Source organism: Spinacia oleracea, chromosome 3 (assembly GCF_020520425.1).
Source record: "Spinacia oleracea cultivar Varoflay chromosome 3, BTI_SOV_V1, whole genome shotgun sequence".
Lineage (NCBI taxonomy): Eukaryota > Viridiplantae > Streptophyta > Magnoliopsida > Caryophyllales > Amaranthaceae > Spinacia > Spinacia oleracea.
Window position 1 is genome coordinate 30,714,931 of NC_079489.1, and position 27,413 is coordinate 30,742,343.

The following is a 27,413-nucleotide window of genomic DNA, read 5'->3' on the forward strand; positions in this document are numbered from 1 at the left end:
TCAGGTAAATTTTGTCAAGGTTAGACATGTAAGATTATTACATTCACCAAAACATGATAGTAATTAGTTTAATTACATTGCAAAACTGCCTGTATGTCACAAGAGCCTCTCAAAATATATTCTGGTGTACAAACTGTCAAACTGAGATTAGGGTTATTTATTGTTTAATATACTCTCCATATGTTAGCAACTTGGTAAAAAAATATAAAGGAGAACTGTCACATTGACCTCTATAGAACATAAACAACTAGGATATCATGAAGTATAACAAATTTACAAGCAACATCTCAAAGACTGTCATCTTCAATCTGAATGGTTGAGCGTGGCGCAACAAAAGTGAAATCGCCTTCCGAGGCAATAATTTTAAGAAGACTTGTCTATACAACAGGAACGCTTCCAGTAGGCCGTTGAATGGTCGCCAATGCTGCACCCACAGGTGAGGACAAACAGTTATACATCTACACTTCATAAATAGACATAATCATTCAAGAAAGATCCCTTCTACAGCTGTGGCAAACCCTTGATATCAAGGAGCAAAGTATGAATCCTTGATATCCATAAAAAAGGATACATAAAAAATATATCCCAAGTTACATATCAGGATTCATGTTGAAGAAAACTCAACAACTAAAAGGAGTTGATAGGTAGAATAGGTGCATACACATCATAATACACAACATGAGGACCTAGTTTCAAACCAAAGACAAAAATTGGGTATTCTCCTGAAATCAAACATATTCAGGGTCACCTAATACGTAGTACGATTTAGTACGAAAACGCAATACGAATACGGAATACGAGAGGTGATTGTATTACAAATACGTTTTGAGTATTTTTAAATACGATTTTCGATATAATAATACGATTTCATATAAATTGAAAGAAAAATGTATATAATTAAGTCAAATCAAAATTCAAAAGTCATATGTCATCCCAACCAAGATTGACTTAAAAAAAGATAAAATATAAAAATAAAATATATGAGTCCTAAAATAATGCCTTCTCGTAATTAGTAATGAAGGGGATAGTAAAGATTCCCTCTAAAAATAGAATATTTCCTCTTTACCATTGAACGAAAAAGTTAAAAAAAAATCAGCCTTTAGAAAAATACAGCTATACAGGAATACAGCTGTCTTCTTTTCAAAAACAAATTAATAAATATATACAGCTGTCTTCTTTTAGGTTAAACCTAATCTCCTGTCATTTTCTTTCCTCTTTCTTTCTCCTCCTTCATTCTTTTCACCTTCCGCCACTTTCCTCTTTATTTCTCCTCCCTCCATTTTCACTCCATTTTCACGATGAAGCTTTAAAATCACATAACAATGGCGATTCGGCGAAGAAGACTAGAAATCGATCAACTCGATTATTTGGTCGAATTAGACCGAATTCGTACTCGAATTAGTACGAATCGTTCTAAAACGGAGTACGGTGGGGACTCCACCGTATTATGTGACCCTGGTCATATTTACATATATAAACCAGTGAATTAAGATCTGGTGAGGACCATACCCTAAATTGAAAACAAGAACTAATTTGGGCCTTTAGATCATCTAAATCAAATGGTCTATATCGTTCCCGTGTCATTAATGACATTTTTGTAATTTTACAAAATTTCAAACCGGCTCCCATTTCTTTACTTTTAAAGCGATATCATTTACTTTTTGAACAGTTACATTTATTAGTTTTCTTTACAGCTTATTCGGATAGTAGGAAATGGAGAGAAAGAGAGGGAAGGGGAAGGAAAGGGAGAGAGATAAGTTCCCTTGTTTGGATAAAAGGTTGAGGGAAGGAGAGGGGAGAAATCCATTTCCCCTTCTTTACCCTCCAACCAAAATTACTCCTATATGTTTTGATGATTATTAATGTTTCCTTCACTAAAAGTTCAAAAAAAACGTATAGATAGTTGCATATTTGGATATTTACCTTTGAACCGAGTAAATTTACTTTAATGCTTTACTTTTAAGTGCTGAAACTGGTTCTTAGTTCTCTCATACGAACTATCAGAGTTGGTTCTCATTAGAACTTAGTTCATAAACTAGCATACATACACACTTAATTCTTACCAGCCATACAACCTAATCCAAAAAGAACTTTTCTATTACACGTACGGAGTGTTTGGATAGTAAGATACAAGGGAAAGGAAGGGGAGGGGAAAGAAATAGAGGGGGAAGAACTCTGATTCTCATTAGAACTTAGTTCATAAACTAGCATACATACACACATAATTCTTACCAGCCATACTACCTAATCCAAAAAGAACTTTTCTATTACACGTACAGAGTGTTTGGATAGTAATAAGATACAAGGGAAAGGAAGAGGGGAAAGAAATAGAGGGGGAAAAACTCCATTTTCTCTCCACATCACTCCAATTTTAGGGGGATGGTGGTTATTAAATAAGGAGAGAAAATGGAACCCCCCCCTCCTTCTCTTTCCTTCCCCAACCTTTTATCCAAACAAGGGATATTGTTCCCCTCCCTTTCCCTTCCCACCCTTTCTCTCCATTTTTGTTTATTCAAAGAAAGTGCTAAAAAGAGGTAACACACATTCTTATTCTTTTAAGGAATAAAAAGATCCCGGTTGTGGTCTTGGTCTTGACGCCACTCATTTTGGATAAATTCGGTATAAGGCCAATATGTTCAGCCAAATCCATACAAAATCAGTTCAGGATACAAAATCGAGGGAAGTTTGTCCTGATTATTTCTGATAAACATAGATGGAGACAAACTTTGGAATCTCGGGGTTTTAGGCTGAGTAAAAACAAGATGGAATAAATGGAGTGTAAGTTTAGTAGAGTCCAAGACAGAGAGACAGGGGCGATTACCTTAGATGGAAAAATTGTCCAAAGCTCTGAAATGTTCCATTATTTAGGATCTATTATCCAAAAGGATGGGGAATTGGATGGCGATGTGACTCATAGAATCAAAGCAGGTTGGTTGAGGTGGAAAAGTGCCACGGGGTTCCTATGTGATCCAGGCAAACCCCAAAGATTGAAGGGAAAATTTTACCGCACGACAATTCGACCGGCGTTGTTATACGGCACGGAATGCTGGCAGTGAAACATTGTCACGTACTCACGTGCATAAGATGAATGTGGCAGAGATGTGCATGTTACGTTGGATGTGTGGGCATACAAGAAAAGATCGTTTGAGGAATGAGATTATTAGGAAGAAAGTAGGAGTTGCACCGATTGAGTTTAAGATGATGGGAAATCGTTTAAGATGGTTCGGGCGTGTACGCAGAAAATCAAGTGATGCCCCCGTTAGGAGGCTAGAAGCATGGCAAAGTGATAGAATTGCAAGGGGTATGGGAAGACCTAAGAAAACTTGGAGGAAGGTGATTGAGCATGATATGAGCCTTTTTGGGATTGAGAAAAATATGGCGTTGCATAGGACATAGTGGAGGGAAAGAATATACATTGATGACTTCATTTGACTTATACAACTTCCATTTTGACTCTTTTTCTTCTTTTTTGAATTGCTATTTTGAAATGTACTTATTTTATTTATTTATTTATTTTAAACTTTACTTATTTTTATTATCCCTTATAATATTTTTCCTGTCATATATATATTCCTCTTATCTTACTTTCATTGATTCCACTTTCTCCCTCTTCCTTATTTATTCTTTTAACTTCCCGCTCCTTTCTGGTTTGATTGGTGACAATGACGATCTCCTACGACGATTCATGTTAGCCGACCCCAAAACATTTTGGGACTTAGGCTTTGTTGTTGTTGTTGTTTTCGTCGTCGTTGTATAGAACAGGGCTTGGGAGATAACTAGTGGCCTTTTTGGGTGAGAATTGAAGCCATGAAAATTGGTATGCGAGAGAGAGAAGAGGGAAAGGAAATCATCAAATGCTAATGTAGGATTTTAGAAAAGATTTAAAAAAAAATGGCCGAGGAAGAGAGAGTTGGCTTGGACGCATGGTGTCAGCTATATTTGACTTTGCCATACGAGGTCCGTTAGAGATTACTACAAATAATAGCAGAGGAGGATATAATGGTGATGGTTTTTGAGAGTGGCAAGCTCTTGGTAGCCAAATTACGAGGAGGAGTTGAGTTGGATTGAAGCTTGAAGCTTTCCCTGTTGAAAGGGAGGGAGGTTGACTATTGAGGGTTTCCATTTTTACCATTGAAGGAGAGGAGAAGAAAGTGTTGAGGATGAAAACTTGCAGCAATTGAAGAAGTCCTGAAAGAATAGGAAGGGGAAGCACGAAGGGAAAGGAGATCAATATGGTGACCATTATTTGTCAGCGTGGCCAAGGTTTTCGTTGGTGTGACCATGGAAGAAGACAAAAAAATGGGAAGGAGAGACATGAAGAAAGAGGTGGACAGTGGAAGTAGAAAAGTATGTATCCGTAGCTCATGTAGCTCATGATAGAGTTCTGAGAAAGCTTAAATATTTCATTCCTAGAGAATGCCTTTAAATAAGCTTTACAATCACATTAGGTAAATACAAATGGATAAGTATTGACCAAGTTAGGATATATACTAGACTAACAAACTATTAGCGATGAGAGAAATACAAGGGATTATACTTAGCTAGTCTACCTTGACTAAGTCTAACGTTTATCTTCTACATTTAGTACAATACTGAGTTGCGGCTGCTTGATCACTATTTGTTTACGTAAGAATATTTTTTGCCAAGTGAAATAAAATGCATGTAAGCAGCAGTGTATTTTCATGAGGTGTAGGCGTGTAGCAGCATCTTGACATGTTTTTTAATTCTAAACATTTGTAGCCTTACTAGAATAATCTCGACAAACCATTAATGATATATTGTATATAGGAATATGATCACGTGAAAACAAATACTACGTTGAAAACCAAAACATAATATTTGAATCCAAAAAACATAAACTATAAAGATGTAAGTAGTAGTTCAAAATGTGGTGTAGTATAGCAATAAAGGGGTATTGGTAACTCAAAAAGGGGTACTATATAAACTACTGTATACACAATAAAATGATAAACCAGTAGTATGGTAAAAAGAGAAAACCAATTAAGGACAGTGAAAAAGAAAAAGAAAAAGTTACAGAAAAGTTGTTGAGGATTGAATGATTGATTAAGCAAAACAATATGCCTCTACGAACATATGAAGGAATCTGGTTATAATCTAAGAAGCTGTATCAAATCTTCGTAGTTAATATTTCTACAGGGGTGTAACGGGTGTTCTCTTCACCTTAAAAAAATATTTCTACTCGTATCACTATTCTTATATAACCATCCCAAATTATTTGCAAAACTTCTCTAAATGGAACCCATTATTTATATACTTTCTACAAAAACATTAAAAAAAATCGATACTCACATCTTCAAAAAGCAATGACCCACTTCCCATTAACTACAGGGGGAAAAAAAACCTCACTATCAAGTACCACACAATAAAATACAAGGTCAATTCATTTGCCCAAATTCTTGTGCTAATCAAAGTGGTGGAGTAAGTTTCAGGTCAAAAAATGATAAGTTCACGTCACAATTCAGGTCAATAAGTTTCATCGAGGTCCAAGAAGTTTACTCTCTAAAATTTACTCTCTTTTAATCAGATCCAATACCTTCCACTATGTACCAATCAGAACCAATAAGTTTCAATTAGGTATCCAATAAGTAAAAGTCTCGTCCAGTAAAGACAAAGCACCTTAGGTGAGCAAAAGGCCAAAAAAAAAAGGGGTTTTCTACATTGTACCCCTGTAGTTCATTGATTTCTATGTTGTACCCAAACGTTTTAAATTTTACGCATTGTACTTTTCGGATAGTTGCAAATCATTTTTATCCTTGTCGCCAACCCAATATTAACAAGTTTCGTTATATTATAAAAAAATAAAGATTTTTCTACTTTAACGTTGGGTTAACAACAAACATAAAGTTGATTATAATATAGAAAAACCTTAGTTTGTTTAAAAAGTAACGGATTTTTTAAACGTTGGATTAACAACAAGGATACGGTTGACTATATTTTACAAGTACAAGGGTACAAAATAGAAATTAAATAAGGGGTACAATGTAGAAAAACCAAAAAAAAAAGCCCTTTTCAATGAAATCTTATATGAGTGAAGCTGAAGTAATTCAATTTTAAAGCTAACACCTTATTTTTCTTATTGTCCGAATGGTGAAGAGACTAAGAAATCAAGTTCTATACGCATACTTTTTTATCACAACCTCGATTTCAAACTTGGATTCATGGTGTGAAAATCTTGAGTTTGGGGGCAAATCTTTGTCCCAAGATTCATGTTTTTTCACTACTCATGTACATGAGTTTTGGAGCATACCTTAGTTTCATTTCTTTTTCTTGTTCCCTCAAACACAAACATAAACATTTGTACATAAAATCAATATCACCATGTCAATAGAACCTAGCTCAAAAGAAAAGTGGGAGAGCCTTTCTGCCTCGACTGTAAGATTGAGAGAAAGTTAAGCGATGGAAGAAAGGTGTTTGGAGGCAAAAAAGGGAGTTCACTTTAAATAGGTGGCATGGAAGCGATAGGAGCTGAGGTAGCTGAAACATATGCGTTAGAATAAAATTAAGAACTTTGTTTTTAATCTGTTTGAACATGTTAAAGATATTGACCATATTGGCAAAGGAATAACTTCCGGTTGCATGGGAAATATTACTTGGTCACATAAAGCATAAGGTGCAAAAGCAGTAGCTATTTTTTTGAAGAGTTGCGGTGATTTGACGTGTTTTTAGGAGTATTTTTTGTTTTAATGCTATACATGGAAGGGGAACAAAGTGAGAACGATGGCGTCTCAGTTTGCATGAGTTTTGATATTTTCTTCTCTCTTGTAATAAACTAATTTCTAAGCCTTAATATCCAAGAATTTGATCTCATTATTCCTAGGTGAACTAGGAAAGATGTTAAGCAGCGAGTAGCTACTGTTTCCAGTGGCTTAAGGATTAGGTGGATACGCCTCTTACTCTATGTAAGTTTCATTTTGATTTTACAGAATAATATGACGAAGTATTGCATGCAAGTTTTGGTACTTCTTTAATTTTCAGTAGTGTAATCTTTTTTGTCTTTACAACTCCTTTTGAACACCATAGTAGAGGCTGGCCATGGTTTGGCTCACCACTACAACAGAAGTCAGAGAAAGAAAAAAAAAAAAAAAACACAAGCTTTGTTTAGTGATTGAAGCTAGATAGATCAAGTTTCCATGGTTGCATTCTTCAGGTTGGTGAGGATTAGGGAATCAAACTAAACACCTTTAACTCAAATCAGGTGAATAAAGCCTCAAGTAATTCAAGTCAAAACCTTAACTTTGTTTAGTGAAGGAGACAGAAAGATCTAAGTTCAAGCATTCCATTCACAGCACCGACAGTTCCTGTGGCCTATGAATCTTTCAACCCAAAATGGCAAAAAAAAAAAAAAAAAAAAAAGGATGCCAGCCCAAACATTACCTGAATCTCCTGCAAAAGGATAAGGTTTTGGATGATATCTGGCTGCAATAGCTCCATCAGCAGGGGTTTGAGAGGTATAGGCATCAATCATGGAAAACTGATTCACAAAGTTGTTAGAGGCTTCACCTCCACCAGGACCATTTTTTACCAAACTTACTGCAGAGCCTTGCCTAAATGTTTGATTTGCATTTAGTGCAGTAGGTGAAGAATGAGCATAACTCTGTACAAATAAATGATCAGCACCAAAAACAGAGATCAAATATCGTTTGTTAATGAAACGAATAAGTAATTGATATGTATTATTCCAACATGCATCTTGAAACTTTTAGACGATAATGTCGACAGCATGTCAACTTCAAGTTGTAAATACACATACTTTTAGCATCATCAGTGGGAGAATTTTACTAATTTGAAAGATATAGAGCACGAACAAGAGGAAGAGCAAGCATACAGCCACTTTGTTTATGAAATATGCTGAGAGCACCTGAGAAATAAAAGACGGTTGATAAACTCTAAACCACTCATCTCCTCCTTTAACCTCTGTATAAATTTCAAAGCTCATAGCCTCATAACATCAACACATATTCCAATAAAATATTCACCTGTAGCTATAAGATAACAAGATTATGGTGTTCTAATATAGATAGAAATGACCCCGTAGGTCACCTACAAAGCAACATCACACTAATCGTATGTTTCTTAAACTCTTCATTTCACTTGAAATAGCCTAGTCATACTCAAAACTCTGATATGGGTATGGACATCTGATAGTCACTTCATTTTTTACCGGAAACATGAACTTGTTCATTAATGACCAAGTCTGACGCTTGGACATATACTTGTGTTCAGTATTGATTCCAATAGCACAATCCAATTCTCCAATCCTGCATCTGCAGCTTTATTGAATCTCAAATAAATATTACGTTATAGTACATATTTCAAATACATTGTCGTACAGAAGGCCGAGTAGCAGGCAGAACAAGGCTACATAAACATAGAAACCAAGTAGAACTCAAAATGTGGTTGAGAACGGTTGACAGTCATGAGAAACAGAAAGTTATATAATATATATAGTCAGGAGGAAATGCTTAGCCTCCCAGAAATTGTATAGGAAAGGCATATATGTGTCAAGAAATTTCACAGTTCTGAGAAGAACTGTGGAAAATCTTTGATAATTTTGTAGCTTAAAGGTGCTGTTCTACGAAGAAAATGTTAAATAAGCTGGTTTTTGACATTATTGGGAACAATATACGAAACTGAGCTATAATGCAAGTGTAGAGCAGTTTTGACAAACGTTGATAGTTTGGGAATAACTTCACTATACTAGATCATTTTTTGGTGATTATGTTGCTATGGAAGGCTAGTAAAACAAGCTAGCACTTTCATGCTTTTTACTTCATGACATTCAGCCTTTTAGTACCAGTTTCCAAAGAAGAAATATGGTTTGCTTATGGTCCCAGCATTATGAACACGTGATGGAACCAGCTAATGACTTATTTCATTAGGCGTTTTTTTGTTATCTTCCTCTAATTATCCTTAATCATTAACGGAAGATATTATTTTATATATTTCTAGGAATCTATCTTAGTCCTAGGATTTTGATTCTTACTTAGATAGGTTCTTCATAGGAAATTTAAATATTGTGTTTTTTTTTAGCTTTACATCATACATTGTATTTTTCCATGGTAAACCATAGCAAAGCTTGAAAGCTTGGGACAAGGAAACTAAAGCCATCGATTAAAACTATGCTATGAGATCTTAAAAACCTTCTCTCTCAAGTCTTGCTCAGCATTGATAAACAATACTAGTTGATTGCTTTTATTTATGTTTTAATCTACCGCTATCTTAGGCATTAGATCTGGCAATTGTCTAATCCCTTAACAAGTTTAAGCCACTAGGATTTAATAACTACATTAGCACATCAAGTTGTGCTTGAGCTGTCTAGCACTCTAGCTTTATTGAGATCTTTCTAGTACTTAAGGCTACCAATGGATCAAATCTCAAACACTAGGGCTTGGTTGTTCGATGGTTAGGTAGTGCTTGTGCAATCTTCCATTCTCATTCAGTACCAAGAACATTGTTTTTTATTATTCCCTCCTCCACACAAACCTTACCCATAATTCCAATTCAGTTCGTCTACACATTTCTTAATTTGGAATGGGTACATAGACTACTACATTGTTTAGCATACCTTTGTAAATCATATTTTATTTTTCTCTTCTGAAACCTAATTACGTTCTCTTCTCTCGATAACAAAAAATAATAATAATGAGAAGTTTATAACTACCCACTATTATTAAATATTCATATTTTTCTCAACAAAACCCAACCACAACATTTCTCCTACAATTGTGTGCCCAAAAAGAAATGGGTATGTCTTTGTATGACGGGGGGAGTATTGTGTTTTAGTGATGACATAAGCATAATATAAACAGAGCTAATGCTGAAAAATGAGAGTTTCTCCAAACTTCCAAAGTAAACATCAATGTGGATCAATATAGGAGCAGTGCCAATAAAATTATAAATCTGTCTGGTTAAAGTTAGAATTATAAACCTTTTGAAATTGATCATCAAATTGTCGCTCCGAAAAAGCACCCAGTGAAGATGCCTCCAAAATGATTGGATTCCCTAGCATTTGCCTTTCATTTATACAACATTTTTCTGTTGATGCTCGATTAAACATGTGACTTATGGAAGCCTGAAGGCGATTGTTTCTCTGTGAATAGTATATTTTGGTGGCAAGAGGAGCTGGAACATCTGTAATAAAGAGGGCCAAGGACTTCAAAGTTCAAATAAAATTTAAAAAAAAAACTAAAAATTTAACAGATGTTACAGATCCTAGAACCATGTCCAGAAAAGGCGGTTCCAATTTAGGGGACATGAAATTGAATTTTCAACAAATGTTATAGATCCTGAGTGTAGTGTGAATGTGTGATACTCCAATTTAGGTGATAGCTTCCGCTTTTGAGAAAAAGTTGTTTATTTTCATTTATCATACACCCTCTATTCCTTTTTGTTTGTTCAAGTTTCCTTTTTACACAATTTTCAATGCACATATTAAACATCAATATCTTCAACTATGCATTGTAAAAAATTCTAAAAAGTTGAAAAATTATGAAGCTACACATCACAGGGTCGTCTTAAACATTTTGGGCCATGTGGTATGCTATTTATAATAGCAAAAAGTTTTGTTATCTCTAACATTTTTAAGACATGAATAATATTAAATACTCCCTCTGTTTCCGAAAACACTTCCTCGTTTGGCATGAGACCAATTATTCTTTATAATAATAAAAAAAACCTCTCTCTAGAAACAATCCTCTCACCTCTCTCTAGAAAGAACCAGGAAACTTTCAAACCCTAGCTTCCGTGTTGTCCTGAGTTTTGCCTATCAACTCGGGTCGCCGGCGAGCACCCCGTTCCTAGTTCTGTGTCAATTTAGATCGTTTGTTCTCCGGTTGAGTGCGGAAAGAGGAACCAAGCTTTTGCTTCTACCTCCACTTAGATCGAGCTTCTCTCACCGGGGTTTTGTCCGTCTTCTGTTAAGCTTCACACCGGGAGGTTGTTGACCGGTCAAGTTCGCAACAATAGCGCCTCTTCTAAATCATCCCCAAACGCCGCCGCCGGTGTTCGTCGGTAAGGGTTAGTTTGGGGTTCCGTTTTTGGTTTGGAGTTGGAAACGCTAGTTAGGGTTGTGTTCTTTTGTAAGGTTTTGGATTGTGTTCCTGTTTGGTGAGTTTTTAGGCTTGTAGTTTCCCGAGTTTTTCTAATTGTTGTCGTCTTGTGGTGTCGGACCACCCCGATCTGGACGTTAAAGGTGTTTGGCGTCGTCTTGTAGTGTCGAACCACCCTGACCTTGACGATAGAGGTAAAGGTTAGATAAGGGTTTGATCTTGCCTAGCTCGTAGTGGTCGTTCCTCCCTTGCTTGTTGTGTGGTTTTGTTAATTAGTTTTAAGTTAGTTTTACATTATCACGATGCTTTGGGCAGTTTTTGGTTGGTTCTTTCTTGTTTTTTTCAGTTATTTACCTTATGAGGTTGTAGGTTCTGCTATCTGGATTTGGTGGTTTCAACTGGAAAACCTGTCATAGTTGTTTCAATTTTGAGTTGGCGTGAGCATTGTGTAGTTGCTCGTAATGTGGGCTTGCTAATTAAGTGTGGGAATTTTACGAGTGCTCTTAAATTTTCCTACATTGAAGCAGGTAATGTTTGTGTAGTTTGTTGGATGGGGGAAGTAAGCTTCTTTGGATGTGGGCTTGGGGGTTGGTTTCTAAAGTGGTTGATTAGGGAAGGAGTTCTGGTTCATAGGAAGGGCAAGTGTTTTGGTTATTGGGGTGTTGGGTTGTGGAGGATAACCTTTATTAATCTTCCCATTAGGTTCAAGACGCTTGTGAATGCACAAGGTCTTTCCACCTAACCCGTAACATTGGTTCTCTTTCGCTCTTTCCCGTTTACCCCAAGTTTTACAGGTTTTCAAAGGAGTCTCCTAGTGGTTGTCAGCCCACCATGAAAGCCATCTTCTATAAAGAAATCACAGCAATAAGAAGTCTTGGCACGATAGCGCAGCGTAGATTGTGTAAGCAAGGCTCTATCTACAATCAAGGGCGGAAATGAGCAGCGCTGCTGCCCTTTCAAAGTTTAGGCATTTGTGTTTGGTTTGTGTTAATGTAATTGCTGTAATGGTCTTTAAAGACCTTAGTGTTGTTTTAGTTTGTAGTATGTAGGTGTGTAAAACTTTTTAATTATGTATGTTAAGCCTATGTCAAAAACAAAAACAAAAACTCTTTATTGTTTCTCTCTCCTTTTTACCCCACTTGCACCAATTCTTTACTGTTTCTCTATCACACAAACAATTAAAATATCACTATTAACCCCACTTATACATTAATTCATTCATTTTCATGTACTACCCACAAACATTCCAACAACTATGCGCAAACACAAGTGTTGAAAGTATTTGGAAACGGAGGGATTAGGGAAGAGATTTTATATTCATTACTAATCATTAATACTTAGTACTTACTCATTCGTTTCTTCTTAACTGCAACACTTTGCTTTTTGCAATATTCACATATTCTATTTTGTGTATTTTTATGATATATACTTGAGAAAATATATATTAATGTGGGATCTTGTTAGATTCGTTTTAATGTATATTTTCCGATTTGTTTTTTATAATTTTAACTTATCGATAATTAAAGATATTAATTGCTCAAATTATGCATTGGCCAAAAAGAAACGGAGGAAGTATAAGTTGTCCACTTTTAAATGATATAGAAGTATTCCAGACAATATATAAAAGATATTTTATAGAAAGAGAGGTGACAAATTTCTTTGATTTATTACAAAGAACAATGTAAATCTTATCACATGACCCAAAATATTTTTCTGTACAAAAAAAAAGTCTGGAACTCATTACCAAACACAAAACCCCAAAAGAATCCAAGTAAGGAAAAAGAAAAGGTGTAGGCTAAAGGAATTGATCTCGGGCCTCTCAAACGTACCTTATAAAGGTAAGATACCAACTTTTCCAACTACAGATATGATGTTTGTAGCGTCAACTTTTTTTATGCTTGTCTAAAATATCAGAATTTTGGCCCCAAAGAACGTGAGTGAGGCCCTGTGCTATTGGGCTCTTTGCACAACCCAATAGCCGCCCTGCACATCGAAATGAATCTAACAAGACCCCTCATGAAAATGTATTTTTCTTATATTTAGTTAAGATTCTCCATGGTTAAAGTTTCTCTCTGCTAAAAATCAAGTAGCTAAATAGGACAAACAAAAAGGAACTGAGGGCGTATTTATTATTAGTTTGTAAATTGAAGGATGTTACAGAATCAACAGAAATATACATAAGACCATAAGAGGGTGAACCGGTGAAAGAGAAGCCATAAAATTTAACTATCATAAACGTTAACTATAAAAGAAAATTAATACTCCGTATGAAAAATGCCTATCGGTTAGGGGTGACCATATTTTACCCTATGACTCGAATGCCCCCCCTCAAGTAATCCAAACCCTATTTACAGGTCTATTGCACATCTAAATCACCCGATAGAAGGAAAGAGATCAAAGAACAGTGAATAACTTTGGTCGGCTGAAAATTGGGTTCTCCTATTTACATGGTTTCTCCTCCAGTATAAATTTGCCTCATGTCTATCGACATAATAGCATTTATGGATAGTTATAATGACCCTCCTGCAGTAGTTCTGATCACAATTACCACTTCAACTGTACAAGAGTAGTCATCCTTTCAAGTTTTCAACAGCCTAAGCCTCTGTCAACATTCAATATCTCCCAACCCGCCACTGAACTAGTACTATCACATTTTTCCCAAATATTGCCTGATTAAACCCACTCATTTTGAATTCTTGGGTGTTCACTCGAAAGACATATACCAAACCCTTCAAAGTTCATAAACCTTCAACTGAAATACTTTTTCATGATTGAGCAATAATCATAAAGCATGTCCACCCAAACAAAAAGCTTCAATGACTATAGGAACAATCAAAAGAAGAGCTAATAGCTAGCATAAAATCAGAAAATTGTTAAAATGCTAGTTAAATTTTAAAGAATACGGATGGATAGTATATCAATAATCAATCCTTGTATGCCATACGATCTCAGATTGAGAGAAAACGACTGTTCTTAAAAAAATTAGGTCAACTGTCATTTGACAGTGTCCTCAAATCTTTAATAACAAAAGCAATTGTTGAAGAATTTAAAGACTGAGTTAGAAAAACCTAAACTGCCCTTACAAGTGATTGCATCCTGAAAACTTGTGATATTCCTAACACCTCGTACTGTCCGTGTTTCATCTGATGGCTGTGCAGTATCAGCCGCAATCCTACATTAAAAATGCAACCATGAAGTCTTTTAATTGGTAAATGGTAATACGATAAGTTTCACATTTAGCTATCCATTAAAACGAATCTTGACCAATGAAAATCTATCATACAAGGATATAAAGTCATCATGCAACCTGCTATGAGTTGGCATAAGCAACTTGAACATGTAAGCTGGTTCCAGAAAAAATACTGTAATGCAATGTCATGATAGAAGAAAAGCACATACAGTTTAGGACGCTTTATTAAAGGAACCGTTTCTCCAGCTAAACCCGTAATCTTTCCAATGGTTCCTGTTTACATCAAACATGACCCCATATTTACACAAAAAATTATGTAAGACAAAAAATAAAATAAGTACTCTACCACAAAAGTACAAACCGTTTATAATGCAAGTCATTATGGTGTGATTGATAATACAATCCATCACAAAGGGCTATACAATACTTCATAATAGTTTAAAATAAAGGGTATATACAATAAATTAAAAGAAGACCACAAGTTAACTTCATCCAGGTATTCTTTCAATGTAGTGCTGACTGGCCAATACTAAGGGGTTAGTTTTCATGGCTTAAGCCTCGTGGAATGTCGTAGACAGAAAAGATCCCAGGAAAGGCCGTTGGGTTTGTTAGACTAGCATGATTACTTTGGTGGCTGGAGATTTTTCCAGCCTCTACCATAAATTTATTATCACCCATATGGATCCCTATTCCCTATCTCTGTCCCCCACCCCCCCACCCCCCAGCTTCACTCATGGGCACGAGAAGTCGAGAACCCAAGGCTTTCAATTTCACTACAAACACAACAACCTCCATTATAGTGCCTCGTAGTCATCGTTATAATGCAGCAGCCATATCCACTTAAATCCATCTTCGGCAAAACCCTCCCTATAGCCAGCTTCTCCAAATAATGACACTACTGATAATCCTGACTTTGTTCCTTGCTGGGTCTTTCCACCATACAACTTCAATTGCTGAATCAACAACAGTTGAAGCCACTTTCCCCATTTGTCATTGAATAGGGTGGAAGCAAAGACGCTGAAATTACTCCTAAGAAAAATGAGGCACACACAGCTACTATTAATTCTCTGGAAGGCTAGGTATCAAGTGCTGTGGGAATAAAGTGCCCTTTTGATTGAGAAAACTGTACAGAACATTGAAAATTTTTTCTGTAAACAGAATTAGCACACCCAGGAAAACTTCTAGGTTGGATAGAAAGTGGGTGAACATGTAAATTTTCAGAGGTAGATCTAAAAGAAGCTAGTTTCAGATCGTATGGATTAAGGAAGAACCCTACCTTGTAAGTACCTTCTGCCTTACATTCTTAGGTTAAAATGTTAAATTTTTATAAGACGTACATATAACTATATGCTAATTGCTTATCACCACCGGAAATAAATAAAAATAAATTGAGGTACACTCCAGCCATACATTTCTTCAGCTACAGGGTCACTGAGGATCCGAAGAATTGGTGTCATGTAAAAAAAAAAATTGCGCTACATGCTGTGTTTAGTGATCATAGAACATAGAAGTTCTTGCTGATAAAATTTCATACGTATATTACTCACAAGTATCTTCAAAGTGACGCTGACTTAAAGGCTGGACCAAGTAGAAATATAATTGTATCAGCAAATCAAAGTATCAGGTGAGAAACATATATCAACGCGAATATAAAAGAAGAATAAAAAATAACATAAGTACGTGATCTGAACAAATAAGGTACCACCTTTAGCTTCCCTCAAGCAAGAAAACGTAATTCCGCCCTGGTCCTCTAATTGAAAACTTGAAACTGCGGTTTCAGAGGCATCAACATTTGCAAGCTTTTCTTGAACTCCAGTCAACGTAAGTCTCTCTATAGGTATGTTAAGTATTGGAATTCAATAGTTCTGATGCTGATAAAAAATATTGTAAGATAAAGGATCATGAACAATATAGCATATCTGCATAAAAGAAAAGGAATTCAAGAAGTCATTATGCAAAAGCAGCAAATTTTCAATCCAAAACAGTTTGGTTAACTAAATGCAGGAGGATACTTTCAGCAGTTACTGACTTTTTTCTTTCTTTCCTTGGCGGTTTCTGATTACCAGTACCTCTATCAAGCTCTGAAAGTAGTTCTTCTGCACTTCCTAACGACCTACAAAGCTCTGCAAATCCAGGAGGCATAAAAAATGAATGTAGTAGTGGCATTATTTATGAACTTTTACGTTTGTCGTTATCAGCAAAAATCCTAGTTTGTATTACGTAAATGTTAATAATTGGATAATATATGAATTCTAATGGCCTAAAAATCTAAGAGCAGCAGAAAAAAGAATATTGCATGTGGGATCCCAAATAAATTTCCATCAAAAACAGAAGAAAAAAAAAATCAGAATTCATAATTTCATATACTTCCTCCGTTCCAATATTATTGCAACATTTACCTTTTAAGAAAGTTTCACAAATATTGCACCATTTCCATTACAGGAAATAAAATAGTTGTTCCGCACCACAAATATCTAATATACCCTTACAATATTAACCCTTCTTGATTTATTTAATGATTGCAATCATAGGGCATGTTTGTATTTTTGTATTTCTCTCTCTCATAGTTGTTAAACTCCCGATTCGGATCTTACGATCCTACGACTCGACGATCCAAAAATACCCCACCGATCCGGATCTTAGGTAAGATCTTAATGTGTGTAGGATCTTACTATCCTACCTCGATAAAATTTTGAGTGGTAGGATCTTAATACAATCCTACGATCCGATCCAGCATACAATATTTCAAGATAATAAATCATTTTTTTTTATTACTAAATAGTTCATAATCACATATCAGTAGAAATATCATACTTCAATCAATAAATTAGTTATAAAAAAAGAAATATCATTTTTACTAAAAAGTAAAGAAATTCATATAATTTTATCAATTAAGACTTGATGTTGATCATAACTAAAATCTTAATTTCAACAACCTTGCGCACATCTTATTAATTGCACTTGAATCTACACAAGTATTAATCTTATATGAGCAAAAAATGATCTTTAAGTATTAAGATTACTTGAATACATGATTTTAGTAATACAAATATTATTTTTATTGTTTAATAGGATCTTACGATCCTACGATCCGATCCTACCCCTTTCATCGATCCAAGGTAGGATCCCGATAACCTTGCTCTCTCTTCTTTTTACTCACTACCAAAATTCTTTGACATAACCTACATGGGGCAACAACATTGCAACAGAGGAAGTATGCTAATTTAATTAGCGAAATTCTCAGAGATAATTGCTTTTTGTTAATGATGACCAAAAAAAATTCTGATTAATAATGGCGACAACGAGTTTCTTAAAGCATCGCATTTATCACTATTAAACGTTTAAAAAACCGTTGATGTTTTTGCCTAACTAGGTTAGCTTAACATAACAACATAAGGTTAACCTCTAAAAAAATCATCTCTCTTCTCCTCCACAACCCCTTTTTCTCTCCTCCACTCAACAATCCTCAGACTCCACACCATGGCAACCTCCTCCCCGCCATCGTCCATCTCATTTCCAGATGCCTCCTTTCTCTTCATGCGAAACCTTATTTTGATTATTGTTGACATAATTGAAAATGTCAATGTTCTTCTCAGGAAGGTTTTTTTTTAATTTGTTGTGGGTTTTTGAATTTTGATGGGGTTTTGTATTGTTTGTATTGACTGACCATAAAGCAACATTTTGGCCCTTTTCAAAGGAAGAGGGTTCTAAATCCAAGCCTGCGATTTCGAGGGAAAACAAAGAAGGTGATGATGGTTGGGCAACAAACCTGAGCCGCATGATTGGATGTTGATGATGAGGAGACAATCAAACGGCTGGGATTTGTGCCAATGATGATCCACGGCGATTTGCGGTTAAGTGTGAAGTAGTGACAAACTGACAATGACCATGGGTTTGGGTGAGGATTGCAGGAGAGAAAATGGGCCCATGAGGAAGAAGAGGAGAGTGAGGAGGATTTAAGCTCATTAATTAATCACGATTAAGCAAGTAAACGTAAAATTAGATTAATCAACTGTTAACTTAATGATTTTGATATAATTAATGTCACATTTGAAGAATTAAGAAAATTGAGGTCACCATTGATAATTGTAAAAACGTTTGGTTACCACTTAGAAAAGACAATAACACTGGGTTACCATTGAGAATTCCCATGTAATTAAACAGGATACGATGAAGATAATTATCAAATCCGTTACAATGAAGATAATTGTATGTATGCTAGTTTATGAACTAAGTTCTAATGAGAATCGGAGTTCTTCCCCCTCTATTTCTTTCCAGGATTTCACCAAAATTGGCATGTCTATTGTTAAGTAATAAGTAATACTTAGAAGACAAAATATTAAAAGATCAATTGGGATTGACAGTAATGATCGAAACGAATTTCCATTTTGTCTTTTTGTTCCAACCAATGGAATGCATTGTATAAGTTTTTTTTTTGAAGGATACTCCAGTTTATAACAAAATATCATAGCTTTGTTGGTAAGTCCTTTGCATTACAAGTGGTAGGTTTTCGGTTCTAGTCTTGGTAGATATATCTTTATAATGTAAGGGGGTCAACAGAGCTGAAGGAAATCAAGAGAAATATTGCGTGATATGATGTCTTGCCATAGAGTTTTTTAATAATATTATAAAACTGAATAGAAATTATAAACAAGTGCAATGACAAACAAAAACATGTGAGGGAGGGCTAAAAGAAGGCAAACTGAAAGTAAGAAACAGAGCAGAATCAAGACATGATAGCATACTAATTAAATTGATTTCAACAATTCGCACCACAATCATGCAACTACTGCAAATAACTAAACAATTAATAGCACTCGTTGCCTCGGTGGCATCGTGAAATGTACGACAGTGTTACCGAATAATATTGTCCCCCCGTGAATTGGGTATTGAAATTGGAACGCGCTTATAGGGACAAAGAAACACAAACACTTTGAAATAATTGATTATATGCATAGTGAAGCAAGAAAAACGTTAATATTAAAACAAGTCTAGGAGGGCCAAGGATCTTCTGATTATAATGGATTACATGTGGGATATGCACTAAGTTCTTTTCTCTTTACGATGGTTATAGTCTAATACACTAATTGACTAAGTTCATACAAGAAGAGGTGTCATAGTGTATGTTGTATAGATTAAGCCTTAATGATGTGCTAGAATATGAAGACGAGAGTTGAAAGCAGGAAGCTTGAGGACAAGTCAAACTAAATCGGAATATTTGTGTGAATTTGGGATGGAGGAATCTTAAATTGTAACTCTAGATGAGATAGAATTATCCATTATTCGTGGATATATTTATTTGAGGTCATCCAAATGAATGAAAAGATTAATCAAGATGTTTCATGCCATATCAAATTTTGAATACTATCGGATCTTAGAGTGAAGTGTGAAGGAAAAGTTTTATAGGAATGTTGTTGAACCAGCTAAAAACCGAGGTGTCAAGGAAAAACATGTTTCTGGAAGATGAGTATGGTGTCAATGCGTATGTCGTGGATGTACGAGTGTATTAGGTAGAATTCACAACGAAAAGATTGCAGTAGTAGTTTGAACATAGGACCACGTCAACATGGGTGTCTCCTAAAGAATTATGATAATGAAGATATTAGAAGAAGTCAAACTAGACCAAGGATGCATTGAATGGAAGGAGTAGTGGAGCAGAAGAGGAAGGAAAATGTTAGGTCTGAGCTGATCTCTTGTTTCACGTGGTCAACCCCGTTCTTTGAGAAACAAGCTGAATACATAGTCGTGCGCAAAGTTTCAATTTAGGGGCTACGAGTTCACAAAAGCATCATATTTTATAGTTAAATCACACCACTCTTAAGATGCAAACCAAATGAATGAGAACTGTGGTAGCAGAAAAAGCTTAAGCATGGTTGGGAACACCTCCTTAGATTTTGACAACGTACTTCCTCAACTCCTTTATGTTTGTCCCGTACCTTGCACAGTATATATCCAACTAAAACATTTGAGCATTAATATCTTCAGCCTACGTATTATACAACATTTATAAATTTTGATTTTTCGAAACTACACATTGAGACGGATTTAACAAGATACCACACAAATATGTTTTTTCTAATATTTATTAAAGATGTTTCATGCAAAAAGTTTATTTCTCCTTAAATTGAAAATTCCAAATGGGACAAAGTGACAAACAAAAAGGAATGGAGGGAGTACCTATCTTTAGTTACACTAAGAGATTTGTGTGTGTGTGTGTGGGTGGGGGGGGGGGGGGGGGGGGGGGGGGGGGGGGGGGGTTCTTTTCAAAAGGGTAACAAACCTGCATGAGTTGCAAATTTACTGGCCTTCACGGGCTTTTTACAGAAGTTACAACAAACCTTCACAAACCATTACATCCAAATGAAGTTAGAAACAATTCTATCAAAAAGAATTAGTTCGAAACCAAGAACATCTCTTTAATAAACATGATGTGAATTCTACTTTCAATTGAAACATAGAAAAAACAAATTTTCCAAAGTTTTAGTCCCTGAACATAATTTATCATTTTGCATTGCATTGGAAAAAGCTATCACAAAGATATAAATATGGGAATATACATACAACAATGTAGTTATTTATTTAATTAACTAACATCACTAAGCTTAGTAGTGCATATATCACAACAACAGTCAATCAGTTTGCATTTACATGCATTATGTTTACCCTATAGCAAAGCATTAACTACAAGGCAACAACAACAAACAACTTGAGTATCTAACAACAACAACAACAACAACAACAAAGCCTTAGTCCCAAAATGATTTGGGGTCGGCTAACATGAATCGTCGTAGGAGATCGTCATTGTCACCAATCAAACCAGAAAGGAGCAGGAAGTAAAAAGAAAAAAGCAAGAAAAAGAAAGTCATTGAGAATAGTCTTTGAGTAACATAACATAACATAAAATCATCGCAACACTTGTCATTTTCGGTCGTTCCTGAATACTTGCAACACTTCTATTTTCGTAGGGGACCACACTTATTTTATTATTTCTCTCTTTCCAACGGCCCCCACCAACATTTAAAATGTTGTGCAGCAATAATAAAGAATGATATCCCTCAAACACCCCCTCACACCAACAAAAGTAAAGGACCCACGGTCCTTGTGAAAAAATAAAAAATAGCCCCACTAACCCATTTGCAACTTAGTTTATTCATTTCCTTTTATATTCAACTCTCCTCCCAAAACTACCTGCCGAATGAATCAACTGTTGCGAGTATTCTAGAACAGAGGGTGTATTTGACTTTCACTTGTAGAAAGTGTAACAATGTGAAACAATTTCACATTCATAAGATGAATGTGGCGAGATGCGTATGTTGCGTTGCTTGGCGGACATGCGCATGTTGCATACAAGAAAGGATCAGTTGAGGAATGAGGTGATTAGGAAGAAAGTGGGGTTACACTGATTGGAACAAGATGAGGGAGAATCGACTAAGATGGTTTGTCCATGTAAAACGGAGGCCAAATGATGTGCTGATTAGAAGGATTTAAGACTGGCAAACTGATGAAATTGTAAGGAGTAGGGGAAGACTAAACCAAAAATAGAAAAAGGTGATTGAAAGTGATATGAGTTTATTGGGGGTTAAGGACAATATGGCGTTGGATAGGGAGAAGTGGAGGGAAATAATACATGTCGCCGACTCAACATGACTTCTTTTCTATCTCTTTCTCTTTTTCCTATTTTCTTTGCAAACTTCTCTCGTTTTCCTATTTCTTTTTTTATTATTTTTTCAAAACATATTTTTGCCTTTTCTTTAAAGAGAATAGTTAACTTGAAGGTGCAGGTCAAAAGGATATCTTTTGAATGAGCTAGTTTAAAGTTTCTTTAAAACTTGATTTGATTTTTTAAAATATGGGATGTAGGCTGTGATAAATTCATAACTAAAGATAACATTGTCTTAAGGGATATTGCTATTGTCAAAATTGTTGTGTATGTATTACAAAATTACTTTAAACTTATTCCTAAAGTCTTATACGTGACCGGCCTCACCATCAACTTGATGGTGTGGCTTGTTCACACTTGTAAATAAGCCCAGCACGTTTAACGCCCATTAACAGAGGTTAATGGACGTTTTATTTTAGGGAAGTTGCTTTTATAGGTATAGGTCAGTTACTTTTATAGTTTTAGGCTAGGTACTTTTATAGTTTTAGTCAAGATACTTCTATACTTTTATAGTTTAAATGTACTTTTATAGTTTTAGGGGAGGTACATTTATAGTTTATAGGCCAAATACTTTAATAGTTTTATTTCAGATACTATAGTATGATAGTCTCATGGAAGGTACTTTTATAGTTTTATGGTAAGTACTTTTTTAGTTTTAGTCAATGTACTTCTATTGTTTTATAAATTCAAGGAAGGTACTTTTATAGTTTTAGGGGAGGTACTTTTATAGTTTTAGTCAGGGTACTTTTATAGTTATATAGATTCAGGAGAGGTACTTTTATAGTTTTAGTCAAGGTACTTTTATAGTTTTATAGTTTCAAGGAATATACTTTTAAGTTTTAGGGGAGGTACTTTTATAATTTTAGGCCAGGTACCTTATACAAGAAACCTCTAACATGAAACTTAATAAACTGCAATAAAATAAGAAAAGTAACAGCGAAAACAATGTATAAGTAACACCAGCATAAAACTTCAAGTAACACCAGTCAATAACCTTCTCCAAAGTATTTGTGCGCGAGTGAGTTGCACGCGCGCATCACACCATCAAGCTGGTCAGGTCGGTCAGGTGGTCAGGTCATACAGGAGAAGCACTCCAACTTATTTCCTTTTTTTTATCTGTGGAAACTATAGTGTACTTGAGCTGATGTACCAGATATTGAAATAAAAACAATCTTGACAATAAAATTGGAAGTAATGAGAAGCGTTTTAATTAACTCTTCTGTTGTTAATTTTTTTTTAAGTAACTCTTTTCTTGGTGTACAATAACTGACTAAACAACCCTGATAATCAAAGAAATGGTATGACTAAACTGGCCTACGAAACTAAACTACAAATGGCAATTTGAGGATGATTAGAAGCAGGTGTTAGCATACATAAGAACTAAGAAATGTTAAAAGGTTATCAATATGACAGCCAAATAAAAGGTGGGTAAGCCTTACCAAATTTAAAGGGTCTGTCAGAGGATTCAGGTCAAACACGTGCATATCTGAGAGCGAAAATGATTATAATAAGCATTTTGAAGGGAAAGAACAGTGGACAAATCAACATAAAAGAAATTTCCATCAAATGATTAAAAACAAAACTTCAGTGTTCACACACATCTTAATATGGAACCAATGAACAGAAAGCAGTATAAACACAATAGAACTAATTTAAAGTCTACAAGTAACCTTGACAAAAGCACTAGTGGCCTAAAGGACATAGAATTCATATTTAATTCAAGGAGAAGTCCATGTCACAACGTATCAAAGTTATTTCACAAATTTAACAATTTTATTAGACACGATCCAATGGGTAACCAACGAATAGGCATCACTTGCCCAGTTACACAAAGCTAGCTTTCTCGAGAAATCATGGGGATCCTCTTCCCCCGATGCTCGGGTAAATAAGTGTTTTGGAGGATTTTTAGAGGGAGAAAGAGAGAGTCTTGAGAGTGGAACAGAGAACAAGTCTTGTGCCACAATGTAGCGGTATATATTGTGGAGTAGCTATTTATCTATATTGGGATCAACATTTTCAAACCCCAAGCCAATGATTGGCTAACCATTTAACACTTGACAAAACCGAGTTGGTCTTTGGTCCGTGGCCAATCAGTGTTTACTTTAAATTGCCACCTTCTATTTTACTTTAAAGGGAAGATGTTAATGCGCCACTCTCTTATCATTCGCTCAAAGGAACATTCATTGAGCTTTTTTAGATAAGAAAGTCCTATTTGCAGCTGTGCCATTTCTGCTTCAGGGCATGGACTATCAGTCCTCCGAGAAGATGATCAAGCCCTCTAATCTTATAACAGCATGTGGTGAATAATTGACATACAAGGAAAATCTAACCAATAGGATAAGGCAGACAACTGTCACAGATCTAGAAGGATGAGCCGGATGACCATGCTAAATCAGGTGCCATCTTGCATTGCTTCTTGGAGAAAGTTACTCAGGAGTGCATGCTTGAGCATGATAGATTGTCATCAGGTAGGTCACCAGAAATCCAATGACTAGTGAAAACAGGTAGTAAATTGGCAAAGAGTATATTTCTGAAATGTGTTGGAGCTCCCAAATTATATGCACTTTGATCTTTGGCCAAAGAGGAAAAATAATCTTCTTGGACTAATTTATCAGTACAGAAATGATTGCAGGACAATTAGATTGGGCTGTTTGTTTCAGATTGGAGGAACACAAGAAGAAAAGATTTTGTTTGGATAGGATGAATTCAGAACCTTTGTGTAGGTTGTACTTCCTCCGTTTCACAATAGATGCATTGTTTTGACTTTTTGCATTATTCACTTATTAACCTTGACTTTCTTTTACTAATATATTAAATGTTGATTTAATTAGATGAAACAACCATGACTTTCTTTCCATTTATATAGGAAACAAATCTATTTCTTTTTATTAGACCTAAGTATTTTATTAGACCCAAGTATGTGTGGTAAGAACATAAAGCAACAAAGAAATAAAAAGTGCAAAAGAGTTATTCATCAAACTAATGAAAAGAACAGAAAAAAAATCAAATTTATCTTAAGAAAGATTTTGAGGACCTTAAGGACATGAAACTCTAACACGATCCTTGCATGACGCATCATGTTTACCAACGCCACTCAATGCACCCCGCCAAAACCACAAATAAACATCGACATCTCTATCTATGTGTATGTTTTGAATTGTTTTCTTGATGGGGATATAAATGTGTACTAACGATGCATCTGATTGCATATTTTCACTTGTCTCTTATTCCCAGTCTCTTATTCTTTGTCAGTTCAGGAACTACAGATATGTGAAGTTTGGATATACAGTGGTTTTGATTTTCTTGATAGTGGCAAACTGTAATCCCTTATGAAATGTTTATATCTCCGCTGGCCTAAATACCCAAAAAATTCAGAAGCACTGAATTTTCCTCTAGACAGAAGCACACTTCCCAAAGTATAACATAGCGAAAAGACAATTGTAGTAAGCCACAGTTTAGGAAACAGAAAACACAACAACTACTATGGGGCCATTAATATGAGGAAATTTTGATTCAAAACCACCCATATGTAGAGAAGCTATTCTCACAGCTACCCATACGAAAATAAATCGCAAAAAGACCCTAAAGTGCCATTCTGTTTAATTCCAAGTAGCCTTTAACAATTGTTGTTCACTAAACTCCATGAAATATAAATTAGCATCTAATTAAGCTGAATTAACAGGTATTTAGTAGAAATATTAAAAACCCATAAAATCAATGTATTGCCATTATCAGGAGGTTGAGTTTGGGGTTGAAAGCAGTAAAATAAAGAGTTATAGAAAGTTTATCAACATTTTGGGGTGTTTATAGAATTATAGAAGCTAATCAACGTTTAAGGGAATTTATCAGATCTTTATCAACATTTAGGGAGTTAAGGTAACAGAAACTGTCAACGGGGATATTTGAGAAAAGGAAATGACACTTAAATGGCGTTTCTAAGTTGTTTTTCTTCAGTGGTAGCAGTGAAAAAAGGGGCCCTGCTTCAAGCTATGATCCAGAAAAAGTTCCTATAAACAGTTAGGCAATCAGTTCTTATTTGTTACTTTAAATGCATTTCCCCTTCAAGCAATACTCTATTGAATTAAAAATTCATCCTTCATAGACATACCTTCTTCAACAAGCAAGTTAGCATCATCAGCCTCAAGTAACTCCTTCTGAATGTATTCCGCAACTAGCTTCTGGTGTCCAGCTTTCTCTGCTAATGAAAATACATCAATCCACAGGAAAAATAGAGCTTAAAAACGAAAAAATCACAATGCAGCTGACAAATTTCTAGACATAGTGCAGAGTAATAATCTAATATCACAGCACACAGATTCTAAACTCCTTACTTGGACACAAAAATCACCTTTGTGTTAAACTCCAATACAAGAACGGCAATTATTGGCAAAAGTTGAAAAAAATTGAATGATAAGTAATGATACAATACCACTCTGATAAAAAATTTTGTTGCAATCACATTTCACAATATCACTAGTTCACCACTCATCATCCCATCCCCCTAATTTGTGCAAACTGCAATGATTTAATATAGATTACAGTATTGCAACGACACAAACAGCTGGATAGATGTTAGATACTGCAACAAACTGATACTAACATACCCTATAGAATTTTGTTATTCTCTTTTGGGGAGCTAAAGATGGGTCCCAAGTCTTGAACAGACCATGAATAATAAGTGCTGACTTTTCATGAAACAGCGAGATTCCAACAAGCAAAAAGAATGGGTTGGAACATGAAAGTCTTGCTGCTGTTGCATTAAACCACGAAAAGAACCGCTAAGTTTTTCAGAAATCCTACGTTGAGTAATGCATTCCCAACACCAAAGAAAAAATTCGAAAGGATTACCATCATTCTTTGTTCTCCTTAGACCTCAAACTTAAGTATAACAACAACTCGCAGCCAATCCGCCGCTTATATATATGTACCATCAATAAACTGGTAATTTTGTTAATTTGGTCATTCAGGTCGATTCTATCACATTAAGACAGCAAAAAGCTAGGCCGTTGAAACAAAACAATCAAATATTTTATGATAATAATTATTAATTAACCATTCTAGTTGAATTGAGCAATCTGAATATGTAAATTGGTAATAATGTACAAAATTAAACATGAAAAAAATCAAAAGACAAAGGAATAATCTACCTGCTAAGCCTTGTGAAATATTCCCAGAAGCCGAAAGCCTCGCCATGACAGCCATTTTCACACTCCCAACTGAACACACCATTGAAACCACTAAAGCTTGTTCAATTATCCTCTTCCACGGGGGGGCTGATGAGAGAGAGACATGCAGCGAGATTATGTAATGAACATGGAAAAACACGAAAAGGGATCAAATCAGCAAATGCCCTCAAAATTGTACGAAAATGAAATGCAGGCTCGTTGTCTACTGACGGATCCGGCTAGATCTACACTCTCAGTTGTTTAGGGCTTGTTGGGCTATCATTTCCAGTTTTCTATTTTTTATTTTTTAAAAACTGAAATCTGATTTT

At 35.3% G+C, this 27,413-nt stretch overlaps 1 protein-coding gene across 5 annotated transcripts; it reads right to left on the reverse strand.

Moving 5' to 3' along the window:
* Positions 1 to 27,413, reverse strand: LOC110801230 (uncharacterized). 5 transcript variants are annotated; one of them, XM_022006568.2, is made up of 11 exons: positions 27,067 to 27,403; positions 26,028 to 26,117; positions 23,359 to 23,405; positions 20,540 to 20,597; positions 16,272 to 16,382; positions 15,965 to 16,090; positions 14,469 to 14,532; positions 14,153 to 14,241; positions 9,950 to 10,152; positions 7,396 to 7,615; positions 1 to 424 (listed from the first exon to the last, which is right to left on the reverse strand). In XM_022006568.2, exons 1-11 carry the CDS (start codon positions 27,146 to 27,148, stop codon positions 378 to 380), a joined length of 1,137 nt encoding a protein of 378 aa, XP_021862260.2. In that variant the 5' UTR covers positions 27,149 to 27,403; the 3' UTR covers positions 1 to 377. The 5 variants fall into 5 exon arrangements, with proteins under 5 accessions (XP_021862260.2, XP_021862261.2, XP_056696034.1 ...); XM_022006569.2 differs by having other exon boundaries at positions 26,028 to 26,114; positions 27,067 to 27,400; XM_056840056.1 differs by lacking the exon at positions 1 to 424 and having other exon boundaries at positions 7,472 to 7,879; positions 27,067 to 27,413.